The following is a 26,641-nucleotide window of genomic DNA, read 5'->3' on the forward strand; positions in this document are numbered from 1 at the left end:
GCCCTAAGCTGTTTGGGGCCAGGATATCTAAAGGATTCCTCCCACCCATATGAACCTGCCTGTAATTTACAGTCATCGGAGTCCCCATTATGTGTCCCACCACCTGGGGAGGCTAGGTTGGCAGGTACTCAGGATGGGGCCTTTTTGGTAGCAGCACCCCCATTGTGGAACTCCCTCCCAGGGGAGGTGGGATTCGCTCCTTCCTTGCTTTGCTTTCGGTTCTGTTCCGTTCATGTGGTGTAATGTTTTGTTACTCTGCAATGTTAATGCTGCACTCAAATTTTATTGTAATTTCTTTTTGCTCCTGTATTTTTTGATTTTGTGTGAAGTCCTAATGATTGTATTGGGCATCACCTTGGACATCTGGTAGCTGGAGTGTACCATGTATACATTTAATGAATAAATAAATAGATGGCCCGAGGCCTTGACAAGTGCCCTTGTGTGTCTGCTAGCCCTTGGCTGTGCTTGGTTCTCTCCTTTTTAAAAACGGTCCCGTCCCTCCTTCTTTCAGATCCTACAGCGTCTCCTTGTGTTGGCTCTGGAGTCTCTTAGGGCTTTGGAGGAGCAGCTCATGGACCCCCTGGGAAACCAGGACGTGAAGGTAAGTCTCTCAAGGAAGAGCCCCCCAACCCATTTGCTGCTCCAAGGGTGCAGTAGAGAAAAGATTGGACTGTTGAGACCTGGGTTCAGATTCCTCCTTAACTGTGAACTCCTTTTGGCAAGCTATTCATTTTATCTTTACACCATCATAAAACGGGGGGAATGCTGGCCTGCCTTGCAATGTTGGCTGTGGGGATGACCAAACTCTTGTTACTAGGGCTACAAGCTTTGATTGGTTTAACTGGGAGATAAATCTACTCAGAGCTTTAGACTGTTTGCTGAGAGGCAATTTTAATCGTTGGGGATGAAAGCTTAATGGCACGACTTTCCATTTCAGTGAGCGGGGAGGCTCTTTTGCCCCCGCTGCATTCATGGAACAGGGAATGAAGAAATAATGTGGAAAGTGGCGTAACGTTTTCTGGCAGTGAAAGGCAGCTTTTGGTTATTGAATTGTATCTCAAAAAGACATCCATTGTAGAGTTATGTATTGGAAGGTTATCTTTGCTGCTGCTGTTGCAGTGTGCAAGTTTATTTGAATGTTAGCCTTGTCACTGGTTAATGAAATATCATGATCTTATTTTAATCCTACGAGGCAGGCTGGGCTTTCGCACAGGGGTGCAGAACCTCTTTTACCCCGAGGGCTGAATCCTGTTTCAGAGAAGCTCTCAAGGGCCGCATCTTGGTGGTGAGCTGGGCTAAAGGCAAGAGGGATGGGACCAAAAGAATCACCAAGTGATCAGTGGGTGGCGGGAAGTGGATCGGGCCGGGGCCAGGGGGAGTGGCCTCCTGGGGAACCTCAGACGGCCAGACTGGGACCCCAGGAGATCCGAATGTGACCCCTGGGGCTGAGGTTCTGCCCCCCTGCTTGAGCCAGTACGGAGAGGACTAACTGCATAGAGTGCCGGGAGCATCCGTCTGGTTGATAGTGGTGTGATGGGGGGGCATCAACCTAGGAAGATCGAATCCCTCACTCCATACTCCTTTTGCTCCGCACCCCACCCTGGGCAACATCCATGCTAGTATAAGGAAACAGAAGGAGGTGAGCATCCAAAGTAAATCACAAAGAAGAGAAACATGTTCTCAGGATGCAACTTATTTTTTTTTTTTGGCATCCTGAGAACCTGTTTCTCTTCTTTGTGACATGCTAGTATGAAGCCTGTGCCATAGGTGGGGAGAACAGTGGCCTGGAATGTGGTTGTACATGGTTACTAGACAACTAACAATGTGGTGCCAGGTGCTTGATTCTTAGCCTGGTTGTGGATCAGGGTGGTTGCCAGGGAACCTCCCACACTGGTCTCTGTCCACCCCCTCCTCTCCGCTGGTGTAGGGCTTCACGGAGCAGGCTAACCCAGAGCGAGCTCTGAGGCCTGGCAGGGGTGACCCACTGGATTGCTAATTTTAAAGATCCCCTGTGGACAAGGAAATTAGATGATCTGGCAGGAAGATGCTTTGTTTTGGATTGCTGGGGGCGGGGTGGGGAGTACGTGTATTTGTTTAATGGTCAACTGTAGGTTAGCCCTTCAGTCAGTGCACTTCTGGATCGCTTCTCTAGAGCAACGGTGATTTTGGATTGGTTTCTCATCTGCCAGTTTTCCAAAGCAAACCTTTTTGGGCTGTGCACCTGCCACAGAACCACAGAAAAGCTGCAGAATATGGCTGCAGAATCAGCTTCCTGTGAGTCTTAAGCTTTCTCTCCTTCGTTTCTTTCTGAATTAGGTTTCTGGTCCTTACACATGCTGGTTTGTAGGCAACAGCTGCCAGAATTTCAGAAGCCAACAGAGCTGGTTGACTAAGATTTCCAGTGACTGGCGCAGTGGTTGGCCTTTCATAGTTCCTTGTGCCTCCCTATAACAAGCACAACTAGTTTGGAATATTCAAAATGGTTAAAAGATTGCAGAATACATTATGCAAAATTTATGTGATTTTGCTGCATTTGCATAATTGGTTACCTTTAAAGCCCTAAATGACTTGGACACCTGAAGGATCACCTCCTCCCATACCAACCTGCCTGCTCCCTAAGATCAGAAGCAGAGGTCTTTCTGTGTGTCCCACTCAGGTTGGATTCATGGTTGATGGTGTTGAGAGACAGGGCCTTTTCAGGGGCTGCATGAATATTGAGGAACACCTGAACTATGGGTTCCCCGCCCCTGGATGTCTTTTGCCAGTTGGTGAAGACATTTCTGTTCTGGCAGGCTTTTGCCTGCTTAGTGTTGTTTTTTTTCCTGGTCTCTGTATTTTTATTGCCTTTGTATTTTTATTGTATTTTTTTAATTGAGTGTATGATTTTACATTATATTGTGGTTTTAAATTATGGAGAGCTGCTCTGGGTGGTGCAAAGGCACTAGAAAGGCAGGACAGAAATTTTTATATAAATAAATAGAAATAATTGATGCAGGTTGCAGAACTGAGCTTCCATCAGGGCAGAATTTGGGTAACATTGCAGTTTTTAAAATAATAACAATAATAATTATAATCATTATTTTTTACAGTAGACCTTCCATCTTCCCTTGTGCATGTGAGTGTGTGTGTGTGTGTTTTAAACATAGATTGAAATGTCAAAGTGTTGGCTTGGAGCTCTTTTAGAATATAACGATCAGCAAAATGTACATCATGATGACGTTTTGCTTTTATCATCCTTATTATTTTACCGCCAGGTGCTTTTTTAAAGCCCGCTTCCTGAACCTGTCATGCAGCTGCAGCATTGTCTTGGGGCTTTCTCCCCTTTTTCTTTGATGCCAGGACCGTGAGCCTGAGAGCCCCATGTGATAGAGTCCTCCCTGGGGGGGGTGGGGGAACGACTGAACCTGATGAAGAGTCGGCTCGCTTGTGACTCATCCCTCAGCATCAGTGGAGATGAGTAGATCGTATCAGTGCTTAGGTCACACACAGCAGCCAAGCTGCATCTGACGTTTGGATTTTATTCTCCAGGGGATCTGCTTACTGGGCAGCGGAGAGGTAGTTTCATTTCCTGCCTAGTGCTGAGTAAGCGAAATTGGTACTAAAAGGTTAGAGGTGGGGAGTGCAAGGCTCAGCAAGTTTTCTCGGCAAGGGGAACTTGGGTGAATTCTGTCCAACCCAGAACAAACTGGCTTTTGCAACTGGTCTTAGCTTTTTTTGTGAAATCCCACGGCAACGGGTTCATCTCCCCCACACTTCCTAAGAATTTCAGCTTCATTAAAAAGATGACAAAACAAGTTTCTAGTCTTTATGGATGAGATGGTATTCTTAAAGGTGTGTGGGCAATCCCTGCCAGAGGGGGGTGTGAGCAAGTAATTGAGGATGGGGCTTAAGAACATAAGAAGAGCCCTGCTGGATCAGACCCAGGGTCCATCTAGTCCAGCCTTCTGTTCACACAGTGGCCAAGCAGCTGCCCACGGGAAACCCACACGCAGGACATGACTACAGTAACACCACCCCACTTGTGTTTCCCAACAACTGGTGTACATAGGCATACTGCCTCTGATTCTGGAGGTAACGTATAGCCATCAGGACTAGTAGCCATGGATAGCTTTCTCCTCTATGAGTTTGTCTGATCCCCTTTGGAAGCCACCCAGATTGGTGGCCATCGCTACATCTTGTGGTAGTGAATTCCATAGTTTAACTCTGCGCTGTGTGAAAAAGTCCTTCCTTTTGTCTGTCCTGAAACTCCCCCCATTCCACTTCAGGGGATGTTCCCTTTGGGTTCTAGTATTATGAGAGATAATTGTGGGTGCAGCAAGGGCTTTGGTGCTTTTGCTGCACCCATAACCAAGAGAACCAGGCAAAATTAGGCAAAATGGCAGCAATTGCAGAGTAAATGGTGTACAGGGAGAAAGTGCTTTCCTTGACACAGGATTTGGATTGCCTGGGTGCAGAATTTCTGTTGTTTATTTAGCGTAGAGCACACACAGGCCTGGCCGTGACCAGCTGGGACCCCTGAGGTGCATTGGGCCGTTCCCCTGATTCTATCTTGCACCTACCACGTATTTTACACATTTTTTTTAGCCCTTGGCATTGCCTCCCAGAGAAATTTTATTTGGGATGCAGTGCTGTCCGGGCCAAAGGCAGTTCACGAAGCACTCCCCTTGACCTGGCCAGTGCCTCTCCCAGCGTGAAATAAGTAGGCCCCGTGTTACTGTAGCGGCCTGTGGGCCATGGGCCAAAAGCAGCACACGGGGCACAATTTCTGACTAGGCGAATAGTGGGGGCAGCCGTGAGGACTTTGCAACACTAGGGATGTCGGAAGCTGCCTTCTGCTGAGACAGACCCTGGGTCCATCTAGCCCAGTATTGATGACACTGGCTGGCAGCAGCGGCTCTCCAGGGTTTCAGGCAGGAGGCTTTCCAGCCCTGCCTGGAGATGCCGGGGATCGAACCTGGGACCTTGTGCTTGCAAACTACGTGCTCTGCTGCTGAGCTAATGGTGTAATACAATGTATTATGGAATCAAGTTCTCTTTCTTTCTCACCTCTCTGACTTTTCCTTCACCTAGAGTACATTGCATTTGTCAACTTGTTTTGTCACCTTGTGCTCAAATCTGAGTATGATATATTTCTGCCTTTCCCCCCCTACACAATAAAGGTGTGTGTGTGTTTTTTCAATAAAAGCGACTCATTATCAGTGGGCATCATGTCTAATAAATTTATAGGGTCGTAGTCTATTTTAAAAAATAGTATCTTGTTGAATCCCTCAAGATGGTACCAACCTGCTCCATTTAACGACCCATGTATTTAGAAGGAACCGTGCTGACAGAGGAAAGGATGGGAGTGTTTTGCACCAGGAACGTTACCTCAGTAGAGGCGTGATTGACCATTAAATAGTGCCAGATAACAGGCTAAATGAGTAAAATGTTGGTGTATAATATGCCGAAGACAGACCCCACCTCGGCCTCTATGAACAATTTTATGTATAAGTGTAATCGAAAAAGCAAGATTTTCCATGCTTGCCTTATAGATTTTGCACTGTGTGTTCTGCATCTTTTCAGTGATGCTCCCCAAAATTATTTCAATACGTTATGGATTTTTTCTGGTCAGTTTGATCCCTCTTGAGCCTTAATTGGGCAAAGGGTGTCATAGCCTCAAAGAAATCTTAAATAATCTTATGGGCTTTTTTTCTTTTTTAACATAGTTAAGGTGTTTTTTCAGTGAAAACTACTCTTTACAGATGGCCATCGTGGCTAATAATTTTACTAGTGTTATAGCCTACCCAGAAAAGGTGTCTTGATTCACCGCAGATGGTAATGACCAGTCCTTCTGGCCCCTAACTTATAGGAACAGTGTTGCTGCTGCCTTCAGGAGGGAGAGAATCTGACGAGAATCTGATGTTGTTCTTGAGGCCTCGGTTGCACCTTGCTGAGGAGAGGCGGACTCGAGAGGCCTCCTCCTGGTCCTCCTTCAGGTTTCTGCCTCACGTCTCGTCTGGCACAGGTGGCATTCCTGGGTTTCTTTCTTGCAGATGGTCTTCCGCCCGCCTCTGGACCACTATGACGTCCTCCTCCACCTGAACCCCAAGCAGATCCCAAGACACTTGGAGGCTGTGGACCGGCCAATCAGATCCTTCAGCCGGGGGATGTTGAAAAGCGAGGCAGCGGTGAAAACCTTGGCTTTCCCAGTGGTGGATTATGACCCGGTGCAACTCTACCTCCGGGAGCTGCGGGTAAGTGTGCTGATGCTGAACGTTGGGCAGCAGGAGCTGGAGAAACGCTTTAGCCCAAGCTTCGCGCAGATGATTAAGTACAAGTGAGGCTGCAGCAAAAGGTCGCCATTTGGATTGGTCTTGTTCGGTGTTTTAATTAGCCAGCCGTGCCCTCCTCCCCAGCGCCCCGTTCCCCATTGTAGCTGGTTTTCTGGTTTCCCCCCAACAGTCAAGTCAACATTCTGTGGCCGCTGAGCGTGGTCTGTCCTCATTGGGCTGTTTTTGGACTCCCCCCTGTTTTTTTCCTGACCAGTTTTGTTGTTATTTTCCCATAAACCTTGGGGCTTTGCTGATGCCTCTTTCTTGTGCGTGGGTGGCAGCATTTTGGCTACATATGCATCGGCACTTATGCCTGAACATCAGAATTAGTGGGAACAAGCACCTACAAGAACTTAGATGTTGATATAAAGACAATCCCTTCCCATGGGCTTATGAACTATTATATTAATTGATTGCATGACGCCACAAGAAAAGATCCATCTAGCTCAGCATCATGTTTCCAACAGTGGTCAGACATACATCTCTGCGGAAACTTGTAAGCAGGGTGTGAAGACAGCAGCCCTGCCCCGTTGTCTATCCCCAGCATCTGGTATTTGGAAGTATACTGCTACCAAACATGATGGCTCCTTTCAGTTATCATGGCCAATATGTTTTTTATTTATTTAAAGTATTTTTCTCCTGCTTCTCAGCCAAAAAAGACACCCAGAGCGGCTTAGATATAATCAGTAAAACAAGACAGTCCCTGCCCGCAGGCTGACAATCTAAAAAGACATGACACACAAGGAAGAAGAAATGGGAAGGGAAGAGGAAAAGAAAGTATTTTGGCAAGGCATATGGAATGGCCGCAGTTCCCCCTCTCTTCTCCCTCAGTACAGCTGCTCATGCTGGCTAACCAGGTGCTCCAGTGGGAAGCCCACAAGCCCATAATAGCCCTTTCCCACTGCTGTTCTCCAGAAACTTGTATTGAGAGGCATATGGCCACTGAACCAGAAGGTAGCCCGCTGCCATTATGACCGGTAGCCCTTCATAGTTTTATCCTCCATGAAATTTGTCCAACCCCCTTTTAAAATCTTCTTAATGTGTGTTTTTCCTGGTGCTCCAGTTTGTATGTACAAATCTGACCTGGTTTTATACTGATCTGTCACCGTTTTCCCTTTCATATATTTTGAGTTACATGTCAGATGTGCTTGGCCTGGGGACCTTGAACTGAAAACCTGGAATGGGGCAGGTTTTTGCGCACGGAGCCAACGCACATGGTGTCCCAGCCAGATTTGCCAAGCAACTGTCCAGGGGGCTCCGAAACTGCTTTTCTGAGGGTGGAGGGCTGTCCAGCCATTAGTCACCAACACAGTACCCAGGTTAGAGCCGATTCATATGTTTGGCACGGCCAAAATTGCTCCAAATACTAGCATATTTTAGCTTAAAATTCTTACTGCCAGTATCTAAGCCTTAGGAAAAAGAGCCCTAGGAGGAGACATTGTTGGGCATAATTTTCCTTTATGCTTCTCCCATGGGCATTATTAATTTGAGACTTTCTATGAGGAATATTATATATGTCAGTTCCCTGACTTGTGTCTCTTTGGCAGTCTCTAGGATCGCCCTCTAATGCAACCAAGAGTATTTTTGTTTATTTTATTCTGGAAAATATATATGCCACTTTTCCTTTTTTAAATCCCAAAGGAGTTCACAAAGTAAAATCATAACATAATCCAGTAGCAGTATTTCACAATACAACAGTAGCATCTTTTCTAGGTTTACCTCGTTTTAAGTCCCCCTTTGTGTAATGGGACTGCCTCCTGAGTAAGTGCACGCTGGAACAGAAACAGATGGGGCCATGTAGGCAGGCGTGGGCTTGATTCTCAGTGGCTCCTGAGAAACCCGAAGGGACCAAGGAAATGGCCTACGATCTGTAGGACCTTTGGGAAGGTCAAACTCTCATTTGCGCCCTCTTGTAAGAAATATGGTTCTCCAGAGGGAGGTGTAACCCCTATCCTGGTGGTCTCCCTGAGTCCATATCTTAACTGTTCTTCTAGAAAAGTGAACGAGTGGCATTCAGGAAGTAAAGTGTTCCCCTTTCCCATCATAGTGGCATCAAAATCTGCCCCCAGCACTGGGTGGCCAGGCCTTTGCCTCTGTTCCCCCACTTCCGATACTGCACTACAACGGAACCTATAACTGAGCCTAAGCATGTGTAACTGAAATGAATGCCCACCAATTCCCTGTCTACCCCTCCCTCCACTATCTCTCTTCCCTTTCTCTGTTGTTTCTCCTGTATCAAATTTTAGATTGTAAGTGCCTTGGGGCAGACACCTGTCCTCTTGTATTCTGCAAAGCACCAGTGCACATTGATGGTACAATATCAGCCTTCCCCAACCTGGCGCCCTCCAGATGTGTTGGACTGCAACATCCATCATTCTGCAATTGCCATGCTGGCAGAGAATGATGGGCATTGCAGTCCAACACATCTGGAGGGCGCCAGGTTGGGGAAGGCTGCACTGTATGAATAATAAGTGTGGGAATGCAGTCTATGTGTCCATTCAAAGTGGAATGGTGGAAATAAAGTTTCCACCAGCGTGATCACCCTGGCAACCTTTCACAATGATGGGCGTTTTCCTACTGAAGCTATGAAAGGCAATAAAAGAGGCACTTTGGAGGATTATTGCTCTGCCTCCAGCCTAGGTTCCGTGTCTTCCTTGTGAAAACCACAACATGATTCAGAAGCTGTTGAAATTACCCCAATCTAGAAGCTTTTAGAAAAGGGCCATGTGCTCCCTGGGAAACTTGCTTCTCACAAGAAGGCCAAGGAAGCCGATCAGGATGAAACCTGTTTTCTCTCGCTGTCGCATCCATCCCTCTGTTGCAAGGTGGACGGTGACGGCTACCAGGCTGCTTTGTGAGTGGCACTGGCTTCTCTCAGGCCAGCTGTGGCAACAGGGAGCCCCCGCGTGCTCTCCTTGCTCAGTGAATCCCTTATTTGTTTATTTTTCTCGGAGTGTGTGAAGGCAACATCCCTGAAGCAACTTTGTGGTCTGTGTTGAGCAATCTTGGCTTGACAGCTCGTGTCATTTCAGACAGTATCCTCTTATGCCTGGAGATCCCTCCCTAAATGCAATGATGGCACCATCTCTCTCTCTTTCTCTCTCTCTCCTTACCTTTTAAAAAAACAGCCTCTTCTATAAAACTGTTCCATAATAACAGACAACCTCCCTCCACCCCCGGTCTTTGTCCCTGGTCAAAACAAAATATACGCAGCTGCATTTGCTCCCATCCAGCCCTCCTCTCCCAGTGCTGTCTAACTTTTAAATTGTAAGCACGTTGCAGGCAGGGAGCTGTCATAAGAACGTAGTAACTGCCTTGCTGGATCTGCAGGGGTCTATCACTTATGCCTGGGCTTCGTGGCCAAGCATTAGATTCTACTAGTGAGCTGTGAATTCCAGTCAAACCATGACAGCACAGTAATATTATATTGTATCAAGACTATATTTTCTGATGAACTTGATAGATCTTTGGAACTCAGCTTCTATGTATGGCCTCTGGCTGGTGGGAGGTGTAGACTAGGGATGTATGGATTTTGTTAAATCCATTCCATCTGGGTTTTGCAGATTGTCAGGCGTCTTTCGTTCCATCATCCCCTCATTTACGGAATTGAATTGATTTATTTTTTTTACCAGAATTTCATTCTACTTGTGCTAATTTGCATGAGTGCAAATTTGCCAAGTACTTAATGTGCATTAGCTCTAATGTGCATAAAGTAATGCAGATTAGCACATTTGTGCAAATGCCCATTAGTGCTGATGTGCACTTGCACTAATGCACATTAGTGGAAGTGCGAATTACTGCAAATCCCCCGCAAAAGTGAAAGGCTGATCTGCAAGTCTGCAGAATCCATATGACTGAGAAAAAGCCGGTCCATTCCAGAATCTGCAGGTTGGATTCATAGAAATCCAAACTCATTTGAATCTGTTGCCGATTTCCCTGACTTCCCTATTGTAGACTAGCGCGTCTGGGGGGAACCAGGTTGGGGAATGCTGTCCTATGGAGTGACTGGCACAGATTGCTGTATCTTTTGAGCTTGAGCTCATCTGTCACAAAAAATGGAAAAACCTTTAAAGCCTGGCCTTTATCTCCTCCTTCATTCACCAGAGCAGGGAGGACCCATTGCCATAATAGTCATTTTGCCAAAGTCTGTGGATCTGACTATGGGCTCTTTAAGGCCAGCAGTAGTCAGCCTGAGGTCTCTGGAAGGCCCACAAGATCCCAGTGAATGATGGTGTTGGTAGTGCCCTGGATCACAAGGGAGAGCTTCCTCCTTGGCACACTCTTGATGCTAAAAATGTGAGTGTCTTCTGTGTGTGCGTGTGTGCGGGGTGGGGGTGGGTAGTGGTAGTGGGACAAGAATCAAAGTGGATCCTGGTTTGGGAGGTGTCTGTTCTCGCTGTATTTTCCTGCCCGTCAAAAGGAGGCTCTTAGTTTCTGATAGCTAGTTCTGCTGATGAATATGCCTTTATGCGCATGGATTACTGAAGGCTTAATTGTGCCACTTGAGCTTCATGTAGGAATTTGAGAGTGTACCGTGTTACAAGGAAATGGCAACTTCCTGCAGATTGAGCCCTGGTGCAGAAACTCCCAGGCCTGCCAAAGTTCTCAAAGAGCCTGTCACAGGCCTAGAATGGGGGGTGGGGGAGCATAGAGATTTGGAGTGTGGGTATCCAGATGGTTTCCATGGTCCCAATCCAGTACCTCACAACGAGCACCCCCTGCTCCTCAAAGGAACTCCCTGTGGGCTCAGCTTTCAGGAGGTGGCCTTCCAGAGTCTGTTTGGGGGCTTGTCCCCTTAGCTCTAGCCATGAACCTGCCCTTCTCAGGGATGGCTTCCCAACCTTGTTTTCCATCTTGACTGCCAAATCTTTCCATTTGGAGATTAATAAAAATCATGGTAATAGAAGCCCAGCTAAAATGTACACCTCCAGGTTAGGAAAGGTAGCACCAAGTCAAAGAGGTTGCCGGCATGGTTAACAAGCAGCGTCAAGGAAGCTATTAGAGAAAAAAGGGCTTCCTTTAGAAAATGGAAGTCTTGTCCAAGTGAGGAAAACAAAAGACAGCACAAACTTGCACAAAGATGATGCAAGCGGGCAATAAGAGATGCAGAAAAGCATTTTGACGAGCATATCGCAAACAATATCTAGGCCAACAATAAAGAATTCTTTAAATATATCGGAAGCAGAAAACTAGCTAGGGAGGCAGTTGGACCATTGGATGAGAATGGAGGTAAAGGAGTACTGAAGGAGGACAAGGAGATTGCAGAGAAGCTGAATGAATTCTTTTCATCTGTCTTCACTGCAGAAGATATAGGACAGATAGCTGTGCCTGAACTGATGTTTTCAGGAAGGGAGTCTGAGGAACTGAGGCAAATACTGGTGACAACGATGAAGTTCTCAACCTTGTTGATAAATTGAAAGCAAATAAATCACCGGGCCCAGATGGTATCCATCCTAGAGTTCTCAAAAAACTCAAATGAAATTGCTGATCTTCTGACCAAAATATGCAACATGTCCCTAAGATCAGCCTCTGTACCAGAGGACTGGAAGATGGCCAGTGTAACACCAGTTTTCAAAAAGGGATCCAGGGGGGACCTGGGCAATTACAGGCTGGTTAGCTTAATGTCTGTTCTGGATAAATTGGTTGAAGGCATTATTAAAGATAAAATTAGTAAGGCTTTTGACAAAGTCCCTCACCAAAGACTCCTGAGCAAACTTAGCAGTCATGGAATAAGAGGATGGGTCTTCTTATGGATCAGTAACTGGTTAAAGACCAGAAAGCAGAGAGTAGGAATAAATGGTAAATTCTCCCAATGGAAGGAAGTAAATAGTGGGATCCCACAGGGAGACCAGTGCTTTCAACCGTTCATAAATTATCTGGAACTAGGAGTGAGTGGTGAAGTGGCCAAGTTTGTTGACGACACAAAATGATTTAGGGTGGTTAAAACAAAAAGGGATTGTGAAGAGCTCCAAAAGGATCTCTCCAAATTGGGAGAATGGGCATCTAAATGGCAAATGCGGTTCAATGTAAGCAAGTGTAAAGTGATGCACATTGGGGGAAACAATCTGAACTTCAAGTATAATGTTTTAGGATCTGCGCTAGCAGTGACCAACCATGAAAGAGATGTTGGGGTTGTGGTGGACAGCTCAATGAAGATGTCAACCCAGTGTGCGGCCACTGTAAAAAAGGCAAACTCCATGTTAGGTATAATTGGAAAAGGAATTGAGAATAAAACTGATAATATCATACTGCCCTTATACAAGTCTATGGTGTGACCACACTTAGAATACTGTGTCCAGTTCTGGTCACCAAACCTAAAAAAAGATACCGTAGAGCTGGAGAAGGTGCAGAAAAGGGCAACTAAAATTAACAAGGGGCTGGAGCATCTCCCCTATGAGAGAAGGTTACAGCAGCTGGGATTGTTTAGCTTCGAAAAAAGGGCAAGGGGAGCCATGATAGAGGTGTACAAAATTATGCATGGTATGGAGAATGTAGATGGGGAGACATTTTTCTCTCTCTCTCAAAATACTAGAACCCAGTTGGGTTATCCCATGAAGCTGATTGGTGGGAGATTCAGGACAGATAAAAAGAAGTCCTTCTTCACAGAGCGTATAGTTAAACTATGGAATTCACTACCACAGGATGTAGTGATGGCCACCAATTTTGATGGCTTTAAAAGGGGGTTAGACAAATTCTTGGAGGAAAAGGCTACCAATGGCTACTGGTCCTGATGGCTGTGCGCTACCTCCAGTACCAGAGACAGTGGGCCTGTGTACACCAGTTGCTGGGGAACATGGGTGGGAGGGTGCTGTTGTGCTTGTGTCCTGCTTGTGGGTCCCTGGTCGACAGCTGGTTGGCCACTGTGTGAATGGAATACTGGACTGGATGGACCCTTGGTCTGATCCAGCATGGCTCTTCTTCTGTTCTTAACCTTCCATGAGGTACTCAGCATGTACACAGCTTTAACAGTTAATACCAGCACCTTGAATTGGGCCTGAACACGAACTGCTGGCCAGTGTTGCTTTAGAAGAGGTATATTGTGTTCACAGACACTTCTCCCCATTAACAAACTGGTGCCTGTTATCTGGTGCCTGCTGAAGTCTCTGAGCTATCTTTGAAGACAGCCCACGACAAAGCGCTTGACAGTAATCTAATCTAGACTCTGTTACCCACTAGCATTGGGAAACAGGCCAGCAATTTATTCAGTAAGGATTTCTGGCTATTTTTCAGGTCTCTGTGACAATCTGCAAATGCGGATCTCCACTTGTCCTTGGGAACCACACTCCTTGAAACAATAGGCACTGTGCCAAGCTGCTACAAAACCAGTTATACCTCTTCCCCCTTCACTTAGAATGCATGCACAATTCATTCAACTCCAGCTTAGTTTTATTTTATTCATGTAATAACTTCCTCTAATTTAGGGATAGGTAGACTTACAGGTTCTACTTTTGTTGTTGTTGTTGGAACCCCCACAATCCAGCAACCCAGGTAAAAAATATTGTCTTAAGGGGAAGACATACACTTCGAGTTCAGGAGCAGGCTGCTTCTCAGCACATGCTCTACCCAGATACTTGTTTTGAGTACCTGAACTGAGCTCATATTACCGTTACTCTGTCCTGCTGGCAGTGGTGTGCGGACAGAGCTCCAGAGTATTGTCAGGGTCAGTACAAAAGGCAAGGTTACTAAGCAGTCCAAGTCCAAACAGAGGAAGTTCCAGAGAAGAGCTCAGTTATCAGGGAAAGACCAGGCAGGAGTCTGGGAGCGAGTGCACAGACGTTGTTCCTGCACTCTGTGCCTAAAACTGAAGGCTTCTAAGCCTGAACCTTCAGAGCCCTGTCCAGAGCACAGCTACAAGCTATCACTGCCTCCTGAGGAATGGTCTCCTTGCAAGCTGCCTCAAATGCCATTTTTCTTGGTCAAAAAGCGGGGTACAAATCAAATGAATAAATACATAAAAATTTGCTCACGAGTATACCTTCACTCACGAGGAGCCCCTATTCCTCAGGTGGGTGTTACTGTAGCTGGCCAAGCCTGAACCAGCAAACCCACTCCTGGCTGTCTATAAGCATTCTTCATTTCAAAAGCCTAATTTGGGGTGGAGGAGCCTTTTTCCTTTGTAGCTTTGCGTACCGCCCACCCCGCTGCACGACTGACTCCCTGGCCGAGGTGCTTGAGGTGATCTCTGATGTGCGTGTGCAGTCCCCTAACTTGTTGGTGTTGTGGGACTTCAATGTACATTCGGAGGCCATCCTCACAGGAGCACCTCGGGACTTCATGGAGACCATGGCCTCCTGGGAGCTGCACCATTTTCTAACTGGGCCCGCCCATGTAGCCGGTCATGCACTAGACCTTGTGTTTGTTTCTGGAGAAGCGGGGAGTGATCTAGAAGTTGGGGGTATATCCACCACCCCCTTGTCATGGTCAGATCACTATCTGGTGACGTTAGACTTCTCGGTTCCACAACCCCTCCACAGGGGTGGAGGACCCATTAAAACGGTTTGCCCCAGGCATCTTATGGATCCGAATAGATTCCTGAACACGCTTGGGGATTCTCTGGGGCACGCCAACGGCCACTCAGTCGAGACCCTGGTGGGTGGGTGGAATGCCACAATCACTGGGGCATTAGATCGGGTGGCTCCGAAATGCCCTCTCCCCCTGAACAGGGCTTGGACAGCACCATGGTTCAGACCACAGTTACGAGCTCTGAAACAGGAGGTGAGATGGCTAGAGCGCCGGTGGCGGAAGTCTCGCTCCAAAGGCGATCAGACACGGGCTAGAGCTGTATCTTCAGCCTATCACGTGGAGTTGAAGGCAGCAAAAAAGGAATATTATGCTGCCTCTATCACGTCTGCAGAGTGCTGTCCCAGGAGGCTGTTCCAAGTGGTCGGTCCAGTTGCTCCGGAACCGCTGGAGCATTCTAAGGCCTCCTGTGAGGCCTTGGCAAGGCACTTTGCAGATAAAATTGATCGGATTAGGAGTGTTATTCCGTGCACTGTGGATACAGTTAGTGAGCAGGAGGTGGTCTGTGGCACACCGGTTTTGTGGGATCGGTTCCAGCTTCTTCCTTCCGATGAAGTGGACAAGGTGCTTTCATCCGTAAGGCCGACCACCTGCTTACTTGATCCTTGCCCATCTTGGCTCATTATGAGGTGCAGAGAGAGGCTGGGTGAGGGGATCAAGGCGGTGGTGAATGCCTCCCTTGAGGAGGGAGTGATGCCATCAGCCCTCAAGGAGGCAGTGATAAGACCGCTTTTTAAAAAGCCCTCCTTGGATCCCCAAGTTCTGAACAACTTTCGCCCAGTCTCGAATCTGCCTTTTTTGGGCAAGGTGATTGAGCGGGTGGTGGCGATGCAGTTGAAGGCACACTTGGAAGAAGCCGATCATCTAGATCCATTTCAGTTGGGCTTCAGGCCTGGGCATGGGACAGAAACAGCCTTGGTCGCCTTGGTGGATAATATGAGGAGGGCTCTGGATAGGGGTGAATGCTCCTTCCTTGTTCTCCTCGACCTCTCAGCGGCTTTTGATACCGTTGACAATGGTATCCTCCTGGACCGCCTGGAGGGGGGCTGGGCATTGGAAACACCGTATTACGGTGGTTCCGGTCCATCCTCTCGGGCAGGTACCAGAGGGTAGCACTGGGAGAGGAGGTTTCGGACCTGTGGCCGCTCACTTGTGGGGTGCCACAGGGTTCCATCCTCTCCCCGATGCTATTTAACATCTATGTGAAGCCGCTGAGGGCTATCATCAGGAGGTCTGGGATGCGGTGTCATCATTATGCAGATAACACGCAGCTCTACCTCTCGTTTAAATCTTGGCCGTAGAATCCCTGTCCAAATGTCTGGAGACGGTGAGTGGCTGGATGGGGAGGAATAAGCTGAAGCTGAACCCTGACAAGACCGAGGTACTTTTGGTGGGAGACAAGAGGAGGTTGGGGGATGTTGACCTGGCGTTGAATGGGGTATGGTTACCCTTGAAACACCAGGTCCGCAGCTTGGGGGGGGTGTCATTAATAAATAAATTAATTAATTAATAGCTGTCATTAAACAATTGGGAGGCAGAAACCCTTGCCGATCGACTGCAAATCACCCAGAGATCTACCAGTAGATCCCGACCTGCCTTCTGCCCACCCCTTTGTTTGTTGGTTGGTTTGTTAAATTTATTAATCGCCCATCTGGCTGGTCACCCAGCCAGTCTGGGCGATGTACAATAATAGAAACAGTTTAAAACAATAATTCCATATTAAAAACATATTTCTAAAAATACCCTAACCCACCCCAAATGCCTGCCTGAACAACCACATTTTTAATGCATGGCAGAAGCTCATTAAAGAGGGGGCATGGCGGATTTCCCGAGGGAGGGAGTTCCACAGAGTGGGGCCCACCACAGAGAAGGCCCTCTCCCTCGTCCTCACCAGTCTAGCTGTCTTGGCTGATGGGACAGAGAGAAGGCCATCCGAGGCTGATCTTGTTAAGCGGCCTGTCTGGTGTTGCTGGAGGTGCTCCTTAAGACAGACTGGGCTGGAACCATATAGGGTTTTAAAGGTCAAAACCAACACCTTGAATTTGGCCCAGAAAACAACTGGTAACCTGTGCAACTCCTTCAGCACTGGAGTGATGTGATCATGCTGGCGGCTGCCTTTAATCAGGCGAGCCGCCGCGTTCTGTACTAGCTGCAGCTTCTGAACCGTCTTCAAGGGTAACCCCACGTAGAGCACATTACAGTAGTCTAAACGAGAGGAGACCAGGGCATGTACTGCAGATGGTCGGGACAGTAGGGGCGCAGCCACCGTATCAGATGGAGTTGATACAGCGCTGTTCGGCTCACAGCTGACACCTGAGCCTCCATGGACAGCTGGGAGTCTAAAATGACCCCCAGGCTGCGGACCTGGTCTTTCAAGGGTAGCCGTACCCCATTCAACACCAGGTCAACATCCCCCAACCTCCTCTTGTCTCCCACCAAAAGTACCTCGGTCTTGTCACGGTTCAGCTTCACCTTATTCCTCCCCATCCCCTGGTCTCGTCACTTTATGTAGGTCTTCATGCACATGGAGGTTATCCGCCACAGGTGTTAGCCAGATCTACTTAGATGTAGGTGGGCACTTTTGAGCTGTTATGCTTAGTTTCATTTTAAACACTTTTAGGCACTGGGTATTGTGTGTGCGTGTGTGCTTAGGTAACTACCAGTTTGGCAAGATGTGCCCAGCAAGTCTTGTTTGAATGGGCGTCCCTTGGCTGGGAATGCCTTGGCCAGCGTCAGTCTGGCCCCTTCTCTGTTTTCCTCATAGCACAAAAGGCCAAAGAGGTTTATGAGCGTAGCTCCAGGGCCGTGTTATTCCCTCAGGACAGGAATGCGAACCTGCCAGCTTTTGATCTGCATTGCTCCAGTGTGTCTCAAATCAGTAATAGCCTCTGGATGGTTATTTTTGAGATTCTGTGCCATCTGTATATCACAGATCAGCAGGTAACTGGCTAATACCAGAAAGAATGGATATACCAAAGATCTGGAAGAAATCTCACACACATTTTAATTACCAACACGCATTTTGTTAAATCTGATCTGGTATATCACAGAAACAAGTATGATGTCATAACATTGGCAAATATAACATTTATAACACAGTGTACAGCAGGGGTGGGCAGAAAGTAGATCTCCGGATGTTTTGGACTTCAGTTCCCAGCAGTCCCGAACACAGATCATGCTGGCAAGGTTTTCTGGGAGTTGAAGTCCAAATCATCTAGAGATCTACTTTCTGCCCACCCCAGATGTTCAGAATGGTATGTATTAATTGGAGTCAGTTACATCTAAATTGCACATTTGTTGAAGTTCATGTTTTAAATCAATTGTTCTTGGACTTTTCCTTAATATTACTTATTTGTGACTGTGATGTCAACATTAGTGATATATTTTAACTCTGTAGTGACTTTTGTGTGTGTGTGTCTTTCCAAAGCAATAAACCAATAAAAGGAGAAAGAAAAAGTAGGAGTGATGATGTAGCCATTACTAAACATTGGTGTAAGATTGTCTTTTGAAGGGCTTAGGAGTTATGCACTGTTAATTTTTTATTATGAATTTGCAAAAAATAATCACAACAATAGGTAAGGTTTATTTACCTGTTATTTATTTATTACATTTATATCTCGCCTTTCTTCCAAGGAGCCCAAGGTACCTTGCATGATCCTCCTTTCCATTTATCCTCACAACGGCCCTGTGAGGTAGGTTAGGCAGAGGGTCAGTGACTGACCCAAACTCACCCAGTGAGCTTCATGGCCAAGTAGGGACTAGAACCCGGACCTCCTGAGTCCCTAGTCCAACACTCTAACCAATATGCCATACTGGTTTAAAAAGCACATTAAAAGTAGAATCAAACAATATTTCTTCTGTTTCTTACTCTCACTCTCACACAGCGTGTATGTGTATGAGAGAGAGTCATATAAGGGAAGGGCCATAGCTCAGTTGTAGCACCCCTGCTTTGCAAACTGAAGGTCGCAGGTTTCATCCCCGCCATCTCCAGGTGCAGCTGCAAAAGACCCTTGCCTGAAACCCTGGAGATCTGCTGCCAATTCAGATACACTACACTAGATGGAGCAGTGGACTAACTTGGTATAGGGCAGTTTCTGTCACGCCCCGACTGGAGGAGTCCTCCTCAGAGGAGGAGCCGGAGGCCCCCGAAGCCCAGGGTACCCCAGACCGGGGACTGCCGCCAGACCCGCAGGAGCCTGAGCCCTCGGGGGAAATGGCTGCAGGGCCATCCCTGTCAGGAGAAAGGGACTCTGCCTCTGAGGCAGAGGCTGAGCAGCCCCCTGACCTCCCCCCCCCCCCGCGACGGGTTAGTAGGGCTCCTGTGCAAAGGAGTGCTCGCCCCCAGAAAAGGCCTCCTCAGGAGAAAGGGGCTCCTCAGGAGAAGGCTCTGGAAAAGGAGCTCTGAACGCTGCAGCCGAGCTGTGGGTGGGTCTGGCTGGCTTTGGGCTTAAAAGCCTTCACTAGAAACCCGGCCAGGGTTGGAACAACTTCATCCGTCCCGCCTCTGCCGTGCGCCTTGCCTCCTGAACCGTGCCCTGTGATGGATGCACTGTTTCCGGACCTTCTGGACTGCCTAACCACCCTGCTTCTGGACCGCAGAGTATACCCGACTGATTTCCTGCGTTGGACCTCTTGCCTGTTACCTTGACTGCTGCTGCTGCTGCTGCCTGGTCCCCCTTGCCTGCCTGCCTGCCTGCCTGTGTTCTGACTTCTGCCGGGATTTTGACCACCTCTGTTGCAGTCTGAACCCCACTGGCGAACCTCCCATAGGCATGAGTGTTTCCTGACTCCACTGCCTTTAGAGTTGCTACAGCCACAGCAGGACAGTGTCCTTTTTTTAAGTCTCCGTTATTCATTCTGTGTTCATGGGCTGCCCGATAACAGAGTTCTCCAGAGTGGTTCACAGTGAAAAAATAAAACAAGGTAAAACTCAATAACAATGACAACAATAACTGAAGTATAAAACAGCATAAAACCAGTTGCAGAGAGTAAAAACAGTTTAAAACCAAGACAGATTTCAAGGCCAGGGAACATAAGAAAGAGAAGATGTTTGCCTGGTGTCGAAATGACAGCAAAGTCACTGCCAGGCAAGGGCATTCAACAGCTGTGGAGTGCAGACAGGACTGTAGCCAACAAGGGGCTGCTGAGAAACAAGAGGGAAGTATTTGCATTTTAGTTCGAGCCCTGATATATGCAGAAGGTACAAAATATATTTTTTTAAAAAACCCTCAAAGGTGGCAAAAAAAACCCTGTGCAAAACACACGCACCTTGAAGTCTGAGCATGCTCAGAAGCCAGTTGTGGGGTGGGGATGGAAAACTGAGGAAGGGAGGGGTGAGGAGCAGAGTGGAATGGTCTGCTTCAGCCTCTTAACAGCTTGCTTGCTTATTTATTTATTTAAAATATTTCTTGGCTGCCTTTCAGGGCAGAAGCCCTGCTAAGGCAGCTTGTTTGTTGTTGCTGTTGTTTATTCGGTCAGTCGCTTCTGGCTCTTCGTGACTTCATGGACGAAGTCACGCCAGAGCTTCCTGTCGGCCGTCGCCACCCCCAGCTTCCCCAAGGTCGAGTCCGTCACCTCCAGAATATCATCCAGAATATCAAGGCATCTTACAGCAATAAAATACATAAAAAGTTAAAATAGTAAAAGTGATAAAAACAACAATAAAAGCCAACAATAAAAGCCAACAATAAACCCAGCAACAAGAGCAGCCATATCAAGAGAAGGCCAAGGTAAAATAATACGTTTTCAAAGCCTTCTTAAAAGCCTGCAATGACGGAGCAAGGCAGAACTCTGATGGCAGCTTGTTCCAAAGGTGTGGGGCCACTGCAGAGAAGGCCCTCTCATGTGTATTCACCCACCTGACTGCTCTCACAGGTGGGCAAGTGAGAGGGGCCTCTCTTTCTGATCTTAAAGTGTGGGCAGGCTGATATGGGTGAAGGCGGCCCTTCAAATAACTTGGCTTGTTAAATTTGTTATTTGTTAAATAACAAATAGCTTGTAGTATCCTGGAAGAGAGCATAGCTGGCAGGAATCCTCAATAGATGCACTCCTGCTAGGAACTGAGGATCTACTGCAACAGTTTGTTGCAGGTCTTGCTGATGTTCCATATACCCAGTTCTCATTCAGTCTATGTTTATTTCTTCTGAGCAAACGTTTTCCTGTGGCCTGCACCAGTTGTGTACAATGGGGAACTCACTGCTCTTTCTTTTTCTTTCTGCAGATGTTTAAAATAACTCCACTTGTTCGTCAACTTTATATTTATGTGAACTGCCCAGAGAGCTTCGGCTATTGGGCGGTATAGAAATGAAATAAATAAATAAAAATATTCTAGTTCTTGCATTTCCAAATCTCCATGTTAGACGAATAATCTTGTTTCCATTATTTAGCTATTAAAATCTTACCTGTGGCTGACAAATTGGAGACTAGGAGTCTGTGTTCGGATCAGTTTCACATACCTAAGCAAAAATGTCAGCGGTGCTGGTAGAACCTCATATCCAGTTATAGCCTTGATGCACGCTAACATGTCCTTCCAGTATTTTTGATCAGCCTCGCATTCCTACCGGATGTGGGGAAAAGGTCCCATTTAAACTGTTTACATTTCCACTGCATACCAGTTAAATTACTGTGCCTTCTCTGCAATTGTACAGCCATTTCATACCACCTGCACAATATCATCTCGAACTTTTCATTGAAGCCTAGATCTAATGCATATTGATGTGCTTGATTATATATCTGAATCTGCTGATGCTCGGTCATTTGGTTATTTAAATACCTAACCTATTTCATTTTATAAGTAGAATCTCTTCTGTCAATGTCCATGAGACATTCATCTCCTTTGCTCTATTCCCCTGCCGCCCAGGAAACCCCCTTCAGACCTTCATTGACTCTTACGGGCATCACAGGCAACAATAAACATAGAAAGCTGTCATGCACCAAGTCAGACCATTGGTGTATCTGACCCAGCGTTGTCTAGTGGCTCTCCAAAGTCTGAGCTGCTTTTCCTGGAAGTGCAGAGGACTGAACCTGGGACATCGTAGGTCGTGGGTCCCCAGTTGGTGCCCACGGGCACAAATGCACCTACAGACACCTCCCTTGCTGGACTCCCTTCCCCTCCTGATTTTTAAAAAGATTGTTAGATGAATTTATTTTTACTTTAAATGGTTTTAACTGGGAGGTTAGTGTGCTACAAGCAAAGTGAAGTGCTGGCATCTTTCCCCACATGGTAGCCAGCTATGGGGATGTTCTGCCTGTGCTGTGTGTGTTTTGCCTGCTTTGGGGGAGGGGGGGGTGGTATAGTGTGTGTTAAAAAGGTGGTAAAGGTAAAGGTGTCCACAGGCAGTCGTGTCCGACGCTAGGGTGTGGTGCTCATCTCCATTTCTAAGCTGAAGAGCCAGCGCTGTCCAAAGACGCTTCCGTGGCCATGTGGCCAGCATGCCTGAACACCGAGGTGCACGGAACGCTGTTACCTTTCCCGCCAAAGCGGTGCCTATTTATGTACTTGCAATTTCTTGCTTTCGGGCTGCTAGGTTGGCAGGAGCTGGGACTGAAGACAGGAGCTCACTCCGTCACGCAGCACTCGGGTCTCGAACTGCTGTCCTGCCGACCTTCCGGTCTGCAGTTCAGCATCTTAACCACTAAGCCACCGCGGTCCTATAGTGTGTGTTAGTGTTTGTCAAAGCCTCATCAGTTTGCCTTCTGTGAAATGGATGTTGGAGCAGAAAACTGCGTCTCCAAAAAAGTGGGTTTATGGTTTGGAGCTCAGGCACATCTCTGCCTTAGGTTCTGGGGAAAGTTATTTTTCTTTTAGCCTCACCAGTTTGCCTTCTGAGAAATGGGTGTTTTGTGACTGGCCATTTTGTGAATGGGCAAGCCCCCTATGGCACTCATTTTGTGACAGCACCCACAACACGCTCTCCCAATTCCAGATGTGCTTATTGGCTGAAAAAGGTTGGAAACCCCTGTCCTAGGTGCAGTTCATGTGCTCTGCTTCTATTCTGTGTGATGGCCTCTCTCAGTGACTGTTTTTGAACATACTCGGGAGCAGCCATCACTGACTCCTCTTTAAAGAGCAGTGCACACCTCACATGTATATAGCCAAGTATGTAAGTTTATAAGGAAAGAAGGCTGTTCCAGCCCATCTGTCTGATCCCATCTCCATGTTCAACAGGAGGTCTTTGACTGCCCTACATGCTCCCCACAAGGTGGGGGCAGAGGGCAATAAAGAGGATCAAGGTAGAGAAATGTGGGCCTTTGGCTTGGTGGATTTTCCCACTTTACAGCAATGAAGTGTAGTACTTAGAGTTTTGGACTAGGACTCCAGGGACCCGGGTTCTAGTCCCCACTCGGCCGTGAAGCTCCCTGGGGGACTTTGGGCCAGTCACCGACGCTCAGCCTAACCTACCTCACAGGGTTGTCGTTGTGGGGATAAAACGAAGAGGAAGAGAACTATGTGAGCGGTCTTGGGTTCCTTGCAAGAGGAGAAAAGGTGGGATAGAAATGTGATAATAAATAGTCCCAAGTGTTGAAGTCTCCTTGAAGAAATCCATTGAAAACAGACGTCAGCGCTCTGCTCCTCAAGAACCATAGTCGCCTCTTCCTGGTAACTGGAATTGGTGGGTCATTCCATGGCAAGTTGGGGCAGAAGTGTGAGATTGTTCGATGGAACAGGCTGTCGGAAGCAGAAGGACTGGGGGCCCAAGACATTGTGGAGGCTTTTGTTGGCGCTGGGGTGACGGCGGCGTCTTTGGTGGCCAGGCGTAACCCCAGTCAACTTTGAACCTTGCAGGACGCCTTCAGTGACCTTGCCCTGTTCTTCCACGACAAGCATGGAGGAGAGGTCATCGGAGTCCTCTGGAAGCCTCCTGCCTTCGAGCCGCAGCCTTTCAAGGTGAGGTCTCAACCCTGGGATTTGAGCCCCTTGCTCCTTCATTGCCACTGCTGCAGGGCCAGCTGCGGGCAAGGACCTGCATGCCAGGAATGGATCTGAGCGTGTGGAGATGTCTAGCAGCTCAGACTCAGAAGGGGAACAGCCAGAAGAGGGGGAGGCTCCCTCCCCAGTGAGCTCAGATACGGCAAGGCCTTGCCGTAGACCCAAGACCTTGGCATACAGACGGCTCAGCCTCAACGCCCCCCTCCCCTTTCCTCCTCCATGAGAACCCAGGTCTCGGGGGAGGAGGAGAGTGAGGGGCGTGACTGGAGGGATGCCAGGGTCCATCGCAGAGTGAAGCGGGAAAAGTTAGAGGCGGAGCTCAGATGCTCCGCCAGGTTGGCTATGCGTGAAAGCCTATGTAGGAGGGAGCCGCCTTAAGGGAGGGGCATCCCTGCGAAGCTAGTCTGGCCGAGAACGTCTTGCTCAGACTGCCGGCATCTTCTCTGAATTTCACCTCGGCTCCTCTATTGATATACGTAATTGTATGGATTAGCCGTTTTCTTTGCAGTCTGAGAGTTTCCTAGAATTTGCATTTGTAAATAAAGTAGTGAGTGAAGCCTGGTATCGTGGAGTGTGTTGATTGCAAAGGGGGAGGAGGAAGGATCGTGACACTGTACAGGTCACAGAAATTCCTGCCCAGAATAGGAGTCCACATCAGCCAGTGTCTCTGGGGATGGAATTCTAAAAACCAGGTGCCATCTCAGAAAAGACCCTAGAACCTTGGTTTGAAGTAGGTCTGCAAACCAGGGTTTGTGCTAATCAGGGTTTGGTGTGATGTCTGAATTGAAAAAACCATGGTTATGGCTGTCACTCCTTCTGTGGTTCAGGAGGCCCCTGGGAATGCTGAGCAGATGGAAAAGCAGACAGATACCCCTAAACCATCCTTCCCAACCTGTGTTGGACTTCAGTTCCCATAATCCCCAGCCAGGTAATTATGGGAGCTGTAGTCCAGCACAGCCAGAGGGCACCAGGTTGGGGAAAGCTGCTCATTCTAAACCGTGGTTTGTCTGTCTGTTCAAAACCTCAGTCTCATGGTTTGGTATTCTAAACTATGGTTAGTGCCAACCATGGTTTGTGTGACCTTTGAGTTGAGCCATAGCCTAAATCCTTTTGTTTGTATCTGTTACTTCCATCACAGGTGTCCAACATGAAGGGAAGGATGGTATCAGCCCTCAGCACCGAGCCCCTGACAGTTCCCAATGTGGAGGCCATTTTGGAAGACTTCGAGATCTTAGGAGAAGGACTGGTCAAATCAGTGGAGGCTCGTACAGAGAAATGGTCCATTTAGAACCCTCCAGGACTCTGCTCTGTCTAAAGTGTTGCTGTGGTTGCTCAAGGTGTTTTTCTCACCCATAACTTTTCTGTTTAGAATTATCTTACAGGAAAGGTATTTTTATTACACAGAAACTTTGCTCCATCCTGTTTCACCCTGTAGACGCGTCCAGTTTAGATAACCCCGACATCTCTCATAAAGGACACTGTTACTGTAGAAACGCTATTAAATCCTTTTTGCCTCAGAGCTGCTCTTTATTCATCGAGTGGAATTCTAATTAAAACTTCCTTCCGAAAGCACTCAAGGTGTAAAATATTTTCTCCAAAGCTTATTGAGCTCTGGGTTAACATGCATGATACTCATTATTGGGATGTCTGCCCTCCCAGTCATTAAATGGTTTGAGAAAAGCAAAGTTAAAAGGCAGGGACAGGGAGGGGAACCAGATTTTTTCTTTTCAAAGGCAACAGCAAACTTGTAGAGAAAGGAATGGGATAAGACAGTAAAAGACTGCATAGTAAAAGGCAGAGGAAAGAAATGGTTGTTCAGCTGTTAAATAAGGATGGCAAAACAATAACAGATGACAAAGAAAAGGCAGAGGTGCTCAATTCCTACTTTGGCTCAGTCTTCTCTCAAAAGAGGGTCTATGACCCCGCTGGCAAAGGCGAAGTACAGGCTGAAGGGGCAGGATTGCAGCTTGAGATCAATAGGCATATGGTCAAGGAACACCTAATTACTTGGAATGAGTTCAAATCTCCAGGGCCAGATGAACTGCATCCTAGAGTAATGAAGGAACTGGCAGAAGAACTCTCAGAACCTCTGTCTATTCTCTTTGAGAAATCATGGAGGACGGGGGAAGTGCCAGATGACTGGAGGAGGGCTAATGTTGTCCCTATCTTCAAAAAGGGTAAAAAGGAGGAACCTGGGAACTACAGACCAGTCAGTCTGACATCAATCCCAGGGAAAATTCTGGAGCAGATGATAAAGCAATCCATCTGGAAGCACCTTGACAACAATGCCGTGGTTACTCGAAGCCAACATGGATTTGTCAAGAACAAATCCTGCCAGACAAATCTGATCTCATTTTTGGATCAAGTCACCTCCCTTGTGGACTGTGGGAATGATGTAGACATCATATAGCTCGACTTCAGCAAAGCTTTCGACAAAGTGCCCCATGATATCCTGATGAGCAAACGAGCTCAAAGTGGGCTAGATGAAACAACGATCCGGTGGATTCACAGTTGGCTACAGAATCGGACTCAAAAAGTACTTCTCAATGGGACCTTCTCAAACTGGGGAGAGGTAACGAGTGGGGTACCGCAGGGCTCAGTCCTGGGCCCAGTGCTCTTCAACATTTTTTATTAATGACTTGGAGGAGGTGGTGCAGGGAATGCTGATCAAATTCACAGATGACACAAAATTGGGCGGGATAGCTAATACTTTGGAAGACAGAAACAAAATTCAAAGTGATCTGGATAGACTGGAGCGCTGGGCAGAAAACAAGAGAATGACATTGAATCGGGATAAATGCCAAGTTCTGCACCTAGGAAAAAGAAACCAAATGCACAGTTACAAGATGGGGGATACTTGGCTCAACAACACTACAAGCGA

At 47.4% G+C, this 26,641-nt stretch overlaps 1 protein-coding gene across 2 annotated transcripts in view; it reads left to right on the plus strand.

The window, feature by feature from the left end:
* Positions 1–25,706, plus strand: part of NOL6 (nucleolar protein 6) — an 81,467-nt gene extending 55,761 nt beyond the window's left edge. The window contains exons 23-26 of one of the 2 annotated variants that reach the window (XM_084832814.1): positions 512–601; positions 6,033–6,233; positions 23,617–23,718; positions 24,899–25,703. In XM_084832814.1, the coding sequence (XP_084688940.1) occupies positions 512–601; positions 6,033–6,233; positions 23,617–23,718; positions 24,899–25,048 (543 nt within the window). In that variant the 3' untranslated portion in view covers positions 25,049–25,703. Of the gene's footprint in view, positions 1–511; positions 602–6,032; positions 6,234–23,616; positions 23,719–24,898 lie in introns of both variants that reach the window. The other variant, XM_084832815.1, reaches the window with a different exon arrangement.
* The last annotated feature ends 935 nt before the right edge of the window (positions 25,707–26,641 follow it).

This window comes from Heloderma suspectum, chromosome 2, assembly GCF_057233095.1.
Source record: "Heloderma suspectum isolate Gila_16-S chromosome 2, 16-S_ref, whole genome shotgun sequence".
Taxonomy (NCBI): Eukaryota; Metazoa; Chordata; class Lepidosauria; order Squamata; family Helodermatidae; genus Heloderma; species Heloderma suspectum.